Source organism: Dendropsophus ebraccatus, chromosome 13 (assembly GCF_027789765.1).
Source record: "Dendropsophus ebraccatus isolate aDenEbr1 chromosome 13, aDenEbr1.pat, whole genome shotgun sequence".
NCBI classification, from domain to species: Eukaryota; Metazoa; Chordata; class Amphibia; order Anura; family Hylidae; genus Dendropsophus; species Dendropsophus ebraccatus.
Window position 1 is genome coordinate 15832217 of NC_091466.1, and position 16929 is coordinate 15849145.

Genomic DNA, 16929 nt, shown 5'->3' on the forward strand with positions numbered 1-16929 from the left:
GATTGTGGGTACAGAGGGTCGCTTTAACCATTTACTAAAAAGATATTTTATTTTGATTCATTTTCTCATTTTCTTTAGACGTCCATAACCGCCACAAGAAATATTTATATGAAAAAACTGAGAAACTTACAGAAAATAAACCTTCAAAGTTTAACGAGGGGGAGGAAAGTTTTCCATTCTATACACGATATGCGAACCTCATCATTGTCTCCACTGATCACTTTCGAGAACGCTCTGAGAATGAGCTCATAGAGACTGGGGTAAAACATAAGAAATTTTTAAAGAAAGAACAAAATATACGACACATTTCCCCCAACAAGCTATTCCGCTGGTGCCACCAATCCAGACTTGCGCCACATATGGTAATGGTGAGTGGAGTGCCCGGTGTAGGGAAGACCACGCTGATGCAGAAGTTTGTCTATGACTGGGTGAGGGGGGAGCTATATCAGAGATTCTCTTTTGTCTTCTTCTTCAAATTCCGGGAACTCAACAGACTGGATGAGGTTAGTCTGGAGACCATGATCCTCCAACAATATCCATATCTGGAGCAGCAGATTGAGAACATCTTACAAGATCCAGAGAAGCTTCTCTTTATATTTGATGGATTAGATGAAAGTAATCATACAATGGATTTCTCATCCGATCACTTGTGCTCTAATCCTAGAGAGCGCGGACATTGTGGTCAGATTGTGGTTAGTTTGGTCAGAAAGTCTCTTCTTAATGGTTGTTCTGTTCTGATGACCAGTCGACCAACCAGACTGGCATCAATTGATTGTAAAGTTTTCCAGCGAATAGTAGAAATCACTGGGTTTTCGCCAGAAGAACGACGGACGTACTTTGAAAACTTCTTCTCTGACCCTGAACTGGCGGAAAAGGCTTTTTCGTATGTGAAGCAGAATGACACATTGTACACGTTCTGTTACCTTCCGTCCTACTGCTGGATCATCTGTACAGTGTTATCCAGGAGCTTCCAGACACCCCGTGGTGATCAGCCGGCATCCTTATTACCTAAAACAGTGACCCAGCTCTTTGCCATATTCATCGCCAACATTCTGGCCAATCACAGCCTGGACAAGAGTGACGCTCAGAAGATCCTGCAGTCCATCGGATGGATGGCAGAACATGGAGTCATGAATCACTTGGTTATTTTTGATGATCGAGATCTGGGGTCCTTTCATGTAAACAATAAGTCAAAACTCTTATCCAGTTTTCTGATAGAATCGGAGGAACCTGTGACCTATTCCTTCTTACACCTCACTGTCCAGGAATTCTTCTCTGCCTTGGTACATTATGTTGATTATTCTCCTGAGAAGTTACTGGAATCACTAAACAGAGCCAAATCCTATCCTGATGGACGTGGTGAGATGTTCCTCCGTTTCCTGTGTGGTCTATCAGATGCCTCCACCAGGTCAATGCTAACTGGATACCTGGACAGACAAGCAAACCAAGCTTCCATAGATGTCATCACTTGGCTGCACAACTTTATTCTAGATGGGATGGAAGAAACTGAAGACAAAAAGCGACGTCTTCTCAGGACTTTCTTCTATCTGTATGAAACTCGGAATAAGCCTCTGGTGATGGAATCGTTAAAATCACACAGAAGTTTAGACTTTTCTGAAGTTCACATGTCGGCTCTGGACTGCACAGTATTGGCGTTCATCATGGAAACCTGCACAAATATAGAAGAACTAACTCTAACTGGATGTTCCTTAACCACTGAAGGATTAGAAAGACTTGCATCGGCTTCATATAACCTTCACTTTCTGAGGTAAAGTTACTTATTATATTTGATAATCTAACTAATTAAAAAGATTCTTACAAACATCAGTTTTTTTTGTTTTATAAATAATTATTCTATGTATGTATAATTTCTGTAAGTATGACTACTCTAGTGAAGTAAATGGGGTCAGATTCCTGTGTTAATGTTAGCAAAGGTTGGGCGCTCCTTTGCAGCCAATGGAAGATTGGCTGGCTGTCAGGGAGGGCATTAACCCCTTAAGGTCAATGCCAATTTTTGTTTTTGCGCTTTTGCTTTTTCCACTTTATGTTTAAAAGGCCATAGCACTTGCATTTTTCCACCTAGAAACCCACATGAGCCCTTATTTTTTGCGTCACTAATTGTAATTTGCAATGACAGGCTGAATTTTTGCATAAAGTACACTGCGAAACCAGAAAAAAATGTAATGTGTGGTGAAATTGAAAAAAAAAAACGCATTTCTTTTATTTGGAGCGTATTTGTTTCTACGCCGTAAACCCTGGGGTAAAACTGACTTGTTATATATGTTCCTCAAGTCGTTACGATTAAAAAGATATATAACATGTATAACTTTTCTTTTATGTGATGGCCTGTAAAAAATTCAAACCATTGTTAACAAATATATGTTCCTTAAAATCGCTCCATTCCCAGGCTTATAGCTTTTTTATCCTTTGGTCTATGGGTCTGTGTCAGGTGTCATTTTTTGCGCCATGATGTGTTCTTTCTATCGGTACCTTGATTGCGCATATACGACTTTTTGATCACTTTTTATTAAATTTTTTCTGGATTTGCTGCGACCAAAAATGCGCAATTTTGCACTTTGAAAATTTTTTGTGCTTACACTGTTTACCGTGCAAGATCAGGAATGTGATAATTTAATAGGTCGGGCGATTATGTACGCGGCGATACCAAACATGTTTATTTATATTTATAAACTGGGAAAAGGGGGGTGATTTGGACTTTTATTAGGGGAGGGGATTTTTTTTATTAATAAACACTTTTTACTTTTATTTTTACTTTAACTTGAAGTCCCCCTGGGGGACATGTATATACACAGCAAAGATCAGTCACACCGGTGATAGATTGCTATGGCCAGCTGCAGGCAGATCCGACCCACTAGACACCAGGGACGTGCAGTACCAAGCATTTTTTCAGGTTTGACAGCTGCATTGAAGTGCAGCTGATATTTCCCTGCGCCACCTTGACGTACCAGGTATGTCATGGGACGCTAAGGGGTTAAAGAGAGGGTATCCTGGCTTATTGCCCCAGGGCCTCCACCAGTTTATGATAGGAAGGGGCCTCCACCAGCAGGGACTTGCAGCCCGTGCAGCAAAACACTTAAGGTCCTATTCCACGGAACAATTATCGGCCGCTACGGATGATAATTGTCCCGTGGAATAGAGTGCAACGATCAGCCGACATCCTTGCTCCTGTAGACGGCCCGTGGAATAGGGCCATTAGAGACAGAGGAAGGTATGAACAATGCACTGCATTACTTCCATTTTATGCTGCATATTGTCCATTAAACTTTCTCCTGCTGTCGGGACTTGGGGGAGGGGGCAGGGATGCTGACAGCAGGGTAGCTTGCACAGCACAGACTATATCTGCTGCTGAAGACGATGGTAAGCTGTCCTGAGGTCAGGGGTCCTAACTAGAGATGAGCGAGCATGCTCGTCCCAGCTTGGTACTCGTTCGAGTGTTAGGGTACTCGATGGTGCTAGTTACTCGGACCAACATCTTGCGATACTCAAGACAATGGCATCTTCCTCTTCCTGCATGTTTAGCGTTTTTTTTTTTCAGCCAATCATCATGCAGGAGAGTCTTTGGGAGCTTGTAGCATCACGTGGGAATCCTACATGTCGATAGCAGCTATTGGCTGGCCAGATCAGATGACCTGGGCATATAAGAATCAGGTCTCGCGATGCTCGCTTCAGACGCAGGCTGGATGAGATTAGGGAGAGAGCTGCTGTCTGTCAGGGAGAGTGTTAGGGAGGGAATTAGTGTGCGGTTAAACAGGAATCATCCACAAAAAAACCAACAGTCCTTCGAAGGGCTATAACTACATTTATTTGGCCTCCTCTTGGTGACTGCTGGCTGGGACTTGTAGAGCGGCTACCGCTATCTTGGCTGCACGCTTTGCAGAGCGACTGGTGCCAGAAAGGGAACAACACGTGGTCCACATAGACCGCAAAGAAATTGCCCAAAGTTCTCTCAGTACTTATTTTTGCTGCTGCTGTACCTTTACTTGCTGGGACCTGTAGTGTAGCTACACCTATCCTGGCTGTGCAGTGTGCTGTGTAACGGGTGTTCTAAAACATACAGCACCTGGTACACACAGACTCCATAGACTACACCAAAAGTATCCCAGTTGCACCTAGTTGGGTGCTTTCCTGACATGTACCTCAACATCTTGGTCTGGGTCAGCAAAATTGTATTGAGTTCCGCCACCAGGCTGTTGCCCATAATTTGGCATAATGGTGTGATTGCCCAGCCCCAGAGGCATCCATGCATACTGCCCCTGCTGTTTCCTGTCCATTTCCATTGTGTTTCTATCATTTGGCGGGTCCTTAAAAACGATTTCAGGGACTTAGGCAGGAAGCTTAACATTAGGACCTCCTAGGTGATATTTTCCGAAATATTACCTGTACCACGGGCCACACCTGAGAGACAGCGGGAGATTAGGGAGGTAAATAAGTGGCTCAAGAGCTGGTGTAGGATAGAGGGGTTTGGGTTCATGGAGAACTGGACCGACTTCTCGGTCGGTTACAGGCTCTACCGTAGAGACGGGCTGCATCTCAATGGGGAGGGTGCAGCCGTGCTGGGGGAGAAGATGGCTAAGAGGTTGGAGGAGTGTTTAAACTAGGGACCGAGGGGGAGGGCAACTACAATATAGTAAGTGAAGACAGAGTAGAAGGAGAGCTGGGCCTAGATTATGGAACTGGGGGTGGAGCGGCGGGAGGGGATAGAACAGTCACTAGTGATAAAAGGAAAGGAAATATGGACAAACATATTAAATGTATGTATACTAATGCTCGAAGCCTCACTAATAAAGCTGAGGAATTAGAACTCATAATGGTTGAAGAGAAATATGATATAGTGGGGATAAGCGAGACATGGCTGGATGAGAGTTATGACTGGGCTGTTAATATCCAGGGTTATAGTCTATTCAGAAATGACCGTAAAAATAAGAAAGGGGGAGGGGTCTGTCTGTATGTTAAATCCTGCCTTAAGCCCATTCTGCGGGAGGATATAAGTGATGATAATGTGGAGTCTCTTTGGGTAGAAATAAGGGGAGGGACGAAGAATAATAAAATTCTTATAGGAGTGAGTTATAAACCTCCAAGTATAGCGGAAGAATCAGAAAATCTTCTTATAAGACAAATAGATGCGGCAGCGAAGCAGGGGGAAGTCATTATTATGGGGGACTTTAACTACCCAAATATAAACTGGAAAGCAGAAACCTGCAGCTCCAGGAAGGGAAGCGGGTTTTTGGAAATAGTAAAAGATAATTACCTTTCCCAACTAGTAGAGGAACCAACAAGAGGGGGGCCACGCCTGGACCTAATCTTAAACAATAGGCCCGACAGAATATCAAAAATAGAGGTGGGGGGTCACCTAGGTAATAGTGACCATAACATAGTAAGTTTTCAATTATCCTTCAATAAAATGATTAGTAGAGGGGCTACAAAAACATTACATTTCAGGAAGGCTAATTTCCAAAAACTAAGAGAGGACCTTGGGAACATAGACTGGGACAATGCCTTCAGAAATAAAAGTACACAAGAGAAATGGGACATATTTAAGAGCATCCTGGGTAAATCGTGTGAACGACACATACCATATGGGAATAAACGTAGTAGAAATAAGAGAAATCCAATGATGTTAACTTCAGCTGTAAGGGGTGCAATAAATAATAAGAAACAAGCATTCAGACTACTAAAACAAGAAGGTAGTGGGGAAGCATTGAGCAACTATAGACAGAAGAATAGAATGTGTAAAAAACAAAAGAAGCAAAAATTGCAATAGAAAGAAGGATAGACACAGAAAGTAAAACAAATCCCAAAATGTTCTTCACCTATATAAATAACAAAAGACTTAAAACCAAAAATGTTGGTCCCCTCAAAAATAATCTGGGTGTAATGGTGGAGGGGGAAGAGGAAAAGGCCAATCTACTAAATACATTCTTCTCTACTGTATTCACAGAGGAGAATCCCATAACAGAGGACATGACTAGGGATAATATAAATGTTCCCATAAATCTCACCTGCCTAACACAACAAGAAGTGGGGAGACGCCTAAAAAACATTAAAATCCATAAGTCACCGGGCCCAGAAGGTATCCATCCTAGAGTTTTGCAAGAATTAAATACTGTGTTAGACAGACCGTTATTCCTAATATTTAAAGATTCTATTACGACAGGGATTGTTCCACAGGACTGGCGCATAGCTAATGTGGTACCAATATTCAAGAAGGGTTCAAAGAGTGTTCCTGGAAACTACAGGCCCGTAAGTCTAACATCTATAGTAGGTAAAGTATTGAGGGGTTTGTAAGAGATGCTATACTGGTGTATCTCAATGAAAATAATCTTATGACGCAGCATCAGCATGGATTTATGAGGGATCGGTCCTGTTAGACTAATCTGATCGGCTTCTATGAAGAGGTAAGTTATAGACTGGACCTGGGGGAGGCTGTGGATGTTGTGTATCTGGACTTTTCCAAGGCATTTGATACTGTGCCGCATGAAAGGTTGGTCTACAAAATGAGGATGCTGGGACTAGGGGAAAATATATGCAAATGGGTAAGTAACTGGTTGTGTGATAGAAAACAGAGGGTGGTCATTGATGGAAAATATTCCGATTGGGTTTTAGTTACTAGTGGGGTACCACAGGGGTCAGTGTTGGGTCCACTGCTTTTTAATATTTTTATTAATGATCTTGTAGAGGGGCTACAGAGTAGAATCTCCATTTTTGCAGATACTAAACTGGGTAAAGTAATCAGTACAGAGGAGGATAATATCATATTACAGAGGGATTTGGAGAAGCTAGAGGCTTGGGCGGTGAAATGGCAAATGAAGTTTAAGTGGATAAATGTAAGGTTATGCACTCGGACCATAGAAATAATACGTACAGTTATGTGCTAAATAATAAAATACTGGGTAAAACTACTTCCGAAAAGGACCTGGGGGTATTGGTGGACAGTAAGCTCAACTTTAGTGATCAGTGCCAGGCAGCAGCTGCCAAGGCTAATAAAATAATGGGATGCATCAAAAGAGGTATAGATGCAAAAGATGAGAACACAGTTTTGCCTCTTTATAAATCACTGGTCAGACCACACATGGAATACTGTGTACAGTTTTGGGCACCGGTATATAAGAAGGACATAGGTGAACTGGAGCGGGTGCAGAGGAGGGCAACAAAGGTCATTAAGGGAATGGGTGGGTTACAGGACCAGGACAGGTTATCAAGCTTGGGGGTATTTACGCTAGAAAAAAGTAGTCTTAGGGGCGATCTGATCATAATGTACAAATATATGAATGGAAAGTACAGAGGTCTTTGTAGTGGTCTTTTTTCTCCTAGGTCTGTAACCATGACAAGGGGGCATCCTCTACGAGGAAAGAAGATTTCATCATTAGCATCGACGTGGGTTCTTTACTGTACGAGCGGTAAGACTGTGGAACTCTCTGCCACATGATGTTGTCATGGCTCATTCATTCAAGTTTAAAGTGTCACTGTCGTTAAATTTTTTTTTTGCAGAAAGCAATAGTCCAGGCGATTTAAAGAAACTTTGTAATTGGGTTTATTAGCCAATTATGCCATTATCTGCATGTAAAAAGCCTTTTCCCAGATCCCCCCCTCCTCTCCTTTCTGCCCTCCACTCCTCAGAGTCAGATGTTTTTTCATCTCTTTCATCAGTCCATCCTGTCTGGTCTATGAAGGGGGGAGGGGGAAGAGTGAGATTAGCTGGCAGCTGAGAGCCTAGAACAAAGGATTGCACAGCAGGGGAGCTATTCAGAGGTGCCTGTCAGAATAGAGAGCCCTGGATGTGAATGTAAATTAACTCTTTGTTGTCCTGTTTTTGCTGCCTTTACTTTCTCTCTCCATAGGAAAACCATGAAGACAGGGGGAGAGCTTCAAACTGCCTTTTCATGATAAAAATGTGTTTTTTGGCTAATAAACCCAATTACAAAGTTTCTTAAAATCGCCTGTACTATTGATTTCTGCAATAAAAATTTTAACGACAGTGACACTTTAAGGGAGGCCTTGATGCTTTTCTTGAACAATATAATATTACAGGTTATGGGCATTAGATTTCCGGTGAGACATTGATCCAGGGATTATTCTGATCGCCATTGTAGTCGGGGGGGGGGGGGGGGAGTTTTCTCCCTGTGGTGGGGCAATTGTCGTCTGCCTCATAGGGATTTTTGCCCTCTCTGGATCAACAAAGTAGGATTTCCCTAGGTTTAACCTGATGGACTCTTGTCTTCTTTCAACCTTATTTACTATGTTACTATTTTCTGAGGTTTCCAGGTTTTCCCACAACATTCCCTGGGCCAAGCTTTGGTTCCCTGCAAAAATGCTTGAGTTTCCCATTGACTTTAATGGGGTTCGTTACTCGAAACGAGCACCCAAGTATCGGGAAATATTTGTCTCGAGTAACAAGCACCCGAGCATTTTAGTACTCGCTCATCTCTAGTCCTTACCTTTCTCTACGGATATCCTGGATATCCCGTGATGAAGGGAGAATGCAGTGTAAGGAGACTGCAGCATAGAAGATAGTAAGTGTTTCTGTAGTAAGTGTATATTAGTGTAAGTGTGTGAGTATTTGTGTGTATAAGTGTGAATGAATGGATTTGTGTTTTTGTATGTGAAAAAAAAACCTGACATGTTGTATCTGTTCTGTATGTCAGTCAGAATAGAACATTCTCCATGTTTATATAGCTTTTGTTATATTGTACTACTTTTAAAGCAGTAAAACCCCCCCCCCCTTTTTTTTTTTTTTTTTTTTTTTTACAAATAAATATAAGCTTAAAGTGACACTGTCGCCCCCTTTTTGCAGTCTGACTTTCTAAAATTGTGCAGTTTTCATACCTTATTTTATATCATATGTCATAGTGCTTGTTCAGGTAAAAAGTGATCTTTTATCAACTGCAGATTGTGCTAAGTGGGCGGGGCCTCACGGCAACATCACCACTTAGCCCCACCCACAGCACCACTGTTGGCCCTGCCCCTCCATGACTTCATTGGTGCATAGGCCCACCACATAGGCCCATTGGCGGAGGGGCGGGGCAAACAGTGGCGCTGTGGGCAGGGCTAGGTGGTGCTGTTGCCTTGAAGCCCTGCCCACTTAGCACATTCTGCAGTTGATAAAAGATCACTTTTCTACTGGAACAAGCAGCATGACGTATGATATAAAATAAGGCATGAAAATTGCAAAAGTTACCCTTTACACCTGTGAAGAGAGTTCAGAATGCAAAAAAGGGGGTGACAGTGTGACTTTAAAGTTAACCTATTGTGCATCCTATTACTCTTTTTTGTTTTTCCTTTTTCCATTTTTTCACATTTTTGGGGTCATGATCCATAGTTTTTATTTGTACCATATTGGTGTAGATGGGAGTTTTTGATTTTTTTTTTCTGATATTCTACCTGATGCGGTCTCTAGGAGCAGATTGCCGATTGGACAGAATGGAGGTAAGCAGGAGGCTGGCTGGTGTCATGGAAATATATCATCATCAGGCGCAGCTCCTGTCACTGACACACTTAAGGGAGAAGTCCGGCCAAAATAATTTTTTGATATGTTATTACTTATGGAAAGTTAGACAAATTTACTTATGGAAAGTTAGACAAATTTCTAACGTACATTAATTATAGGAAATGCACATATACTGCTATTTCCCTTAATTTAGTAGATCATGGAGTGTTAGGGTATTACCAGGGTGTAATTCCAAAGGAGTGTCCAGCCGGGGGCGCTCTATATATAGAAGCCTATGGGACTTTATTGTTTCTATGGATGTCTAAGTAAACTAATGGAATGGAATGTACAGTGTGCTTTATTGATTGAATACATTTATGGAATACTTTGGGGAGCAAGTGTCCTTGCTCCCCAAAGTATTCCATAAATGTATTCAACCAGTATATTTGGAGGGCACCGAGCAGGGAGAAAGAGAGGTGCCTGTGTATCTACCTCTCCCCTCTCTGCTCAGTGCTGCTGCCACATATACACAGTACTACTACTCCCATCATCTGCTCATAGTATAAGCAGATGATGGGGGAGTAGTACCAGGGCCATCTCCATGCTCCAATGCTGTGATGGCTATACACGGTGGCATTTGAGGAGGTTAATATAAGTAAGAAAATTTTGGTATCGCCGAATGGAGAATCTGAAGTAAAGTATAAATTATTGCTCCTGCATGGTGAATGGCGTAAAAGGAAACTTTACCAATATTACCAATGTGTTTTTTTTTTTTGGTGAAATCACATATCAGTTAAACATAATAAAAAGTAATAAAAAAAAATCCATCTAGACAAAAATGGTATCAATAAAAACTACTTCACAGCACAATAATTGGGCCCTCACACTTTGTTGTTATAAAATGTCCCGGTATGGGTGGTCCACTAAGTCTTATACCTCCTGGGTACAGTACCTCTGTCAGGTATCGACACAACGGGGGTGAAGGAGTGAAGAAACAAGTAACATTCTACAGATTTTATACTAATACTCAGTGGACACGTTACCAACATCTCATCTTGTTGTTCTTACAGCTTGGCCGATAATAACCTACCAGAAACATCCTGCACCCCATTGGCATCTATAATAAGGAATAACCAGTCCCTGAAGAGATTTGACCTGTCTGGTAACAATCTGTATGGTCCTCACGTCGGTGACATGATGGACGCTCTGTCCAGTCCAGACTGCAGGATAGAGGAATTATAGTAAGTATAAGAGATGTGTACAGGACTGAGTTTTAGTGTTTTTAATGTAGAGCAGTATTTGGGGTGTTGTCTCCCTCATTTTACTACTCCTGTACATTCATTTATTTATGTGGTATTTTGTATCTATGTTAGTGTTATAATAAAGATTTTTGTGATGTGCTACCATTTTTTGTGCATATGCTTTTTTTCTTTTGAGAGGATGATGTACTACTTATGTGCATTGGTTTAGCACTCCATGATTATTAGTGGTGCCCACTAGCTTTATATACAGTATATAACGTGTACAGGACTCAGACATGTGGGACAAGAGGTATACATGGATTTTATTCAATTTCTACTACACACTATTGTCATATCTATGACCCTCAAGTGTAGCTGTCATTTCAAAACAGGTTTGCAGACGTCGATAGAACAAGTAATTTTAAAAAAAAGTATGTAATAGGTTTATTAGGCAAAAAGCCTGTTTTAGTACTCAAAAAGTTGTTTTTCAGCCTCCCCTTCCCTTCTTATCTGTTCATTTACAAGGCAAAGTCATCTATCTACATTACAGAGAAGCAAAGTGAAGACATGTTTGCTGTGTGTATTATATTCTATGAAGGGGCCTAGAGGGAATGAGTGAGCAGGAAGAGGAAACAAACAGACCATACACTTTGGAGACTGTCTGGGCAGGTTAGCCTGCTCAGTGCTGGTCTGGGGACTTATGGTGGTATTACACTGGCCGAGCAGGGCCCGATAATACCTGTAAACGATAGCGATCTGCTAGATCATTGCTCGTTTACTGGGCCTATTACACGGCCCGATAATCGTTTGACAAGAGTACAAGAGCTGCAAGGACATCGTTACCGATGTCCTTGCAGCCCTTGCTAAACTGGCATACATTACCCATCCACGTTCCAGGGCTGCTCCTGCCATCCGCTTCTCCCGGGGGTCCCGCGCGCTCTAGCGTCACAGCGGCCTGTCAGCTGGTAGGCCGCTCAGCCAATCACAGGCCGGGACCACCGCGGCCTGTGATTGGCTGAGCGGCCTATCAGCTGACAGGCCGCTGTGACGCTAGAGCGCGCGCGGGACCCCCGGGAGAAGCGGACGGCAGGAGCAGCCCTGGAACGTGGATGGGTAATGTATATCGTTAGTCGCCGGCCACGCACCGCTATTACACGCAGAGGTGCGCGGTCGGCGCCCGACGAAAATAGGGTCTAACCTATATCAACGATCAGCCGATGATCGTTGTCATCGGCTGATCGTTGCATTTATTACACGGAGCGATAATCGGCCGAATCGGGCCAATTCGGCCGATTATCGTTCCGTGTAATACCACCCTTAGTGAGGTAAGATTGCAGGATGTTGTGTTCTGCTGGCTTCTATACAGCGGCTGTTTCTCTCTTCTCCTTGTTATCTCACCCCCTCTCCCTCAGGTTATAATGCACACAACAAACTTGCTTTCACTTTGCTTCTCTGCAAGAAATAAGAAGTGGGGGGAGGCTTAAAAACAGCTTTTTTTAGTAAAGAAATAGGCCTAATGAAACCTATCTATCTATCTACAATCAATATCCAGCCGCACCTCCTAGATACACGGGTGCCAGGGAATGTCCCGACCACGGACTCAATAGATTCCAGTCCAAAAGATATATCCCAGCACTCCAAAGGTCAAGTTAGTGAGAAATCTTTTATTTAAAAAAACTTCATTAGTGCACAGCACAGCAAGCAGGTTATGATGCAACGTTTCGGCAGTCAGTTACCGCCATTTTCAAGCATAACCATAGCGACAACAGCCTCCATTAAATACATGTGCATTAATTAAACAGGTATCATTTCATAGGTGCAGACAAGTGTCAATTAAATTCAAACATCGTTACGTGTCCATTCAGACACACCTCTAGGGTGTGTGTAGTGTCCGTGATTCTTATCCAGGATTTTCAAGATCATATGACACGCATCAAGAGTGAATGTGAACCAAGTCCAATATTGAGTGCAAACTGTGATGTGAAGTGAGTTGATACTTGAAACAATAAAACTCACTGCTGGGAAGTTGGAGAAAAGTATTCTGATTGAACCGTGGTTAGACACGGCGGTTTTCATCATTATAATAACGCACGACATACCCGGGATGTGGCCAATCAACAAATCGTGACCTGGAGAGGTCTAGTTGAACGAGCTGGAGAATACATTATGCCAATAGGTTTTTACCTGGTGTTGATGGAAATCCGGCGAGTCAATAACATAAGTTATGCTGCGATCTTAGCAATCGGCCTAGATTCCCATATGGGTCACTGCCGTCATGTGTGTATTACCGGCAAGAGTGGGAGTTTCCCACAGTGGAGTGAAATGGCAGTTTTTGCACTACACCTACCCTGAACAACCTGACTTCTATTTTCTTTGCTCCTTCAAACAGTACCGCAGTGAGTGAACTCCGACATGTTTCATTTACAATAATATCTTTTATTCTTTCAAGTATCAACTCACTTCACATCACAGTTTGCACTCAATATTGGACTTGGTTCACATTCACGCTTGATGCGTGTCATATGATCTTGAAAATCCTGGATAAGAATCACGGACACTACACACACCCTAGAGGTGTGTCTGAATGGACACGTCACGATGTTTGAATTTAATTGACACTTGTCTGCACCTATGAAAAGATACCTGTTTAATTAATGCACATGTATTTAATGGAGGCTGTTGTCGCTATGGTTATGCTTGAAAGTGGCGGTAACTGACTGCCGAAACGTTGCATCATAACCTGCTTGCTGTGCTGTGCACTAATGAAGTTTTTTTTAAATAAAAGATTTCTCACTAACTTGACCTTTGGAGTGCCGGGATATATCTTTTGGACTGGTATCTATCTATCATCTATCTATCATCTATCTATCATCTATCTATCATCTATCTATCATCTATCTATCATCTATCTATCATCTATCTATCATCTATCTATCATCTATCTATCTATCTCCTATCTATCTATCATCTATCTTATCTATCTATCATCTATCTATCTATCTATCTATCTATCTATCTATCTATCTCCTATCTATCTCCTATCTATCTATCATCTATCTATCATCTATCTATCTATCTCCTATCTATCTATCATCTATCTATCTATCTATCATCTATCTATCATCTATCTATCATCTATCTATCTATCTCCTATCTATCTATCATCTATCTTATCTATCTATCATCTATCTATCATCTATCTATCTATCTCCTATCTATCTCCTATCTATCTATCATCTATCTATCATCTGTCTATCTCCTATCTATCTCCTATCTATCATCTATCTATCTCCTATCTATCTATCTAGTCCAAACAATACTCCACAGAACTCTGGATAAGTTCAAAAAAGCTTGAAGAAGATTTATTCCATCAGATGCAAAAATATAAAATTGTGCAGCACAGCAAACAGCAAATCAGTGTGATGTTTCGACTGTCTCAACACCGTCATTATCAAGCATTGAGACCGTCAAAACGTCACACTGATTTGCTGTTTGCTGTGCTGCACGATTTTATATTTTTGCATCTGATGAAATAAATCTTCTTCAAGCTTTTTTGAACTTATCCGGAGTTCTGTGGAGTATTGTTTGGACTATGTAATTTGGTCCGCGGTCTGGACCGATCTACTGGCACCGGGACACCATTTAAAAGGAGTGTTGCAGTCTACTACTACAGCAGTGATCAGAGGTGTAGCATAATATTTTTAATGTAAAACCTTAATGACTGTCTTCTCCACATATTAAAAAGCAATAAATAATAATAATAAATAATACATTTTATCAAAGAAAAAATCTTACCTGCAAAAAAGAAAGGTGTCACTGGATGCAGAAATGTTCAGACTATCTATAGTGTACCTGTAGTTCTATGAACAATTAGCATTGGTCATTGCAGGCATTGATATTGTGTGTGAGGTGTAGTTTCAATGATTGTGACTGTCTAATTTTGAGTGCTCATCTGACTCTTCTTGGTTAAACTACAGATTTTATCCTAACACTCTATGGATGCATCACTTACATCTTACCTTCATATAATTACAGTTTGGTCGGGAATCATTTACAAGACATGTTCTGGACTCGGTTGGCATCTGTATTAAGGAAAAACCGTTCCCTAAAGAAACTTGTCCTGGATAAACCTCTACCTCATCAATACATCGAAGCCTTCATAGTAGATATGGCCAGTCATGCCTTCTGGATAAAGATATCACGGTTAGTATGTTTACAGGACTGATATACATACGGGCACAAGTTAGGGTCCTCTTACATGTATCGATCTTCTGGCATCCATGGCCGCAAAGGAACGCCGATCATCACCAAATGAATTTTTCAGTTTGTGCCAACCCCTTCCACCATCACATACACCTTGACATTAAAGCAAATGTATCACTAGGTGCATTGCTTTCTGTGTTTTACGTGAATAGACCAGGGTGGGATGCTGGTGCCGCAGTCGCCTGGTTCCCGCGCACAGTGCCAGTCTATTCTCGAGCCCCGGCCTGGCATGAAGCACTGGGGCCAGCCCTGCCGGCCCCAAGCGTGACGATCTCTCCTCTGCCAGTAGGCCTTTCCCCAGTGCTTCATGCTGGGCCGGTGCCCAGGAATAGACCAACGTCATGCAAGAAACCAGGCAGCGGTTCAAAGAAAGCACTACGGTAGCAGCATCCCCACGCCAGCCCTGGTCTATTTATGTGAAAAACACAAAGTGAAATACCTAGTGGTACATTCTCTTTAAGAGCCACAAGGCCACTATACAACACCTGCTGAGTATGATGTGTGGATCTAATTTTTATATATAACATAGAGGCACAATAGTCAGCAGAATAAGCAAGTCTACTGCCCAGCGAGCAGCTACTTCTCTCCTGGCCTGAAGTCAGACCAGAAATACTGTCATCTACACAACCCTGTTTTGTTTTTTAACCTTAATTTCAGTAAGTGACATGGGGGTAAGGTGAGTTGTACCAATTTATAGAGGCTCTTCCAAATTTGAGGCCCAGATATCTTCAGCTTCTCATTTTTGCAGCAGATCCTCATCCTCTAAACTGAAAAAAAAGGTTCTCTTAGTGTTACACACTGCACCCTGTGAATAAAGCCAAACACAGCACCTCCAAAATATAATACTGCCACAATCTATCCTCTGAATATAATGCTGCTTCACATGGAAACATGGGATTATAATACACATTATATCCCCCTCAGTTTATTTTTAAAAACTCACTGCAGGACTTTTATCAAGACTGGCGTAAAAAGACAGTGACACTATAATATTTTCTTTTCAAGCTAACTAGTATCTGGGGTTATTAGGTTTGCCTTACAGCAATAGGTAATGAGATCTAGAAGGATTGGCTGAGACGGACAATAATTTGTCTAGCTACAAGAACTTTAGCCTGAGGAGGAGTACTTAAAAGGCGTTGTCCAGTAAAAAAAAAAAAATTCATATGGACAGGATAGTCGATTGGCAGGCACCCCTTTTCATCAGCTGTAATATGTTATGCTATGTTATGTAGGTAGGATGTTAATAGGTTTATAGATTAGGGAGGGAAACCTCTCTGTAGAGTTTTTTGGACAAAAAAAAAGCTCCACAAAATGTCTGAGAACAATATTTTTATTTCAATCAAAAATTTGTATGCACGGTAACTTGGTTCAGTAAGTCAGAGCAAGGCTATGTGTGAAGATTATGGGGGTCTCAGCACTGGCACCCTGATCGACCAGGACATTGACATGTCTATGTGAGACACTAGTGAAATTGTTCACGTACCCAGGAACAGTGGAACAGGTGCCTAAAGCAACTAAAGCAGCCAACCAGATTCCAGCTTTTATTTTGGAAAAATGAAATCTGACTGGTTACAAAGTGGCCAATACAAGTCATTACATGTCTGCAAATATGCATAAATACAGCGGAGACACCATCATGTGTTTTTCAACGTCTGTGAGCTAGCCAGACCTTCCTCTAGGTAGGAACAACCAAGCCAAGCTGTTTTGGGGTATTTGCCCTTCATCAGTGTGAAGCCAAATTCTGTCTAGCGGGAGCAAATTTGCACTTACTAGGCTTTGCTCCCACTAACCAGAATCCTACTCCACACTGATGAGGGGCAAATACCTCAAAACAGCTGTCAGTGGATGGATCCCTTGCTTGGGTATTTCCCAAGTCCTGTCATTTTCTTGACTGTGACTTGTTGGAAGGTGGTTTCCTTGACTAGAGACCTTCCTTGGCTTGGTTGTTCCTTCCCGCAGGAAGGTCTGGCTAGCTGACAG

At 41.9% G+C, this 16929-nt stretch overlaps 1 protein-coding gene across 5 annotated transcripts in view; it reads left to right on the forward strand.

Moving 5' to 3' along the window:
- Positions 1–16929, forward strand: part of LOC138771099 (NACHT, LRR and PYD domains-containing protein 3-like) — a 128718-nt gene that overhangs the window by 42788 nt on the left and 69001 nt on the right. For all 5 annotated transcript variants that reach the window (XM_069950553.1, XM_069950555.1, XM_069950554.1 and 2 more), the window contains 3 exons: positions 79–1768; positions 10516–10686; positions 14722–14889. In XM_069950553.1, coding sequence (XP_069806654.1) covers positions 79–1768; positions 10516–10686; positions 14722–14889 — 2029 coding nt within the window. The remainder of the gene's footprint in view (positions 1–78; positions 1769–10515; positions 10687–14721; positions 14890–16929) is intronic.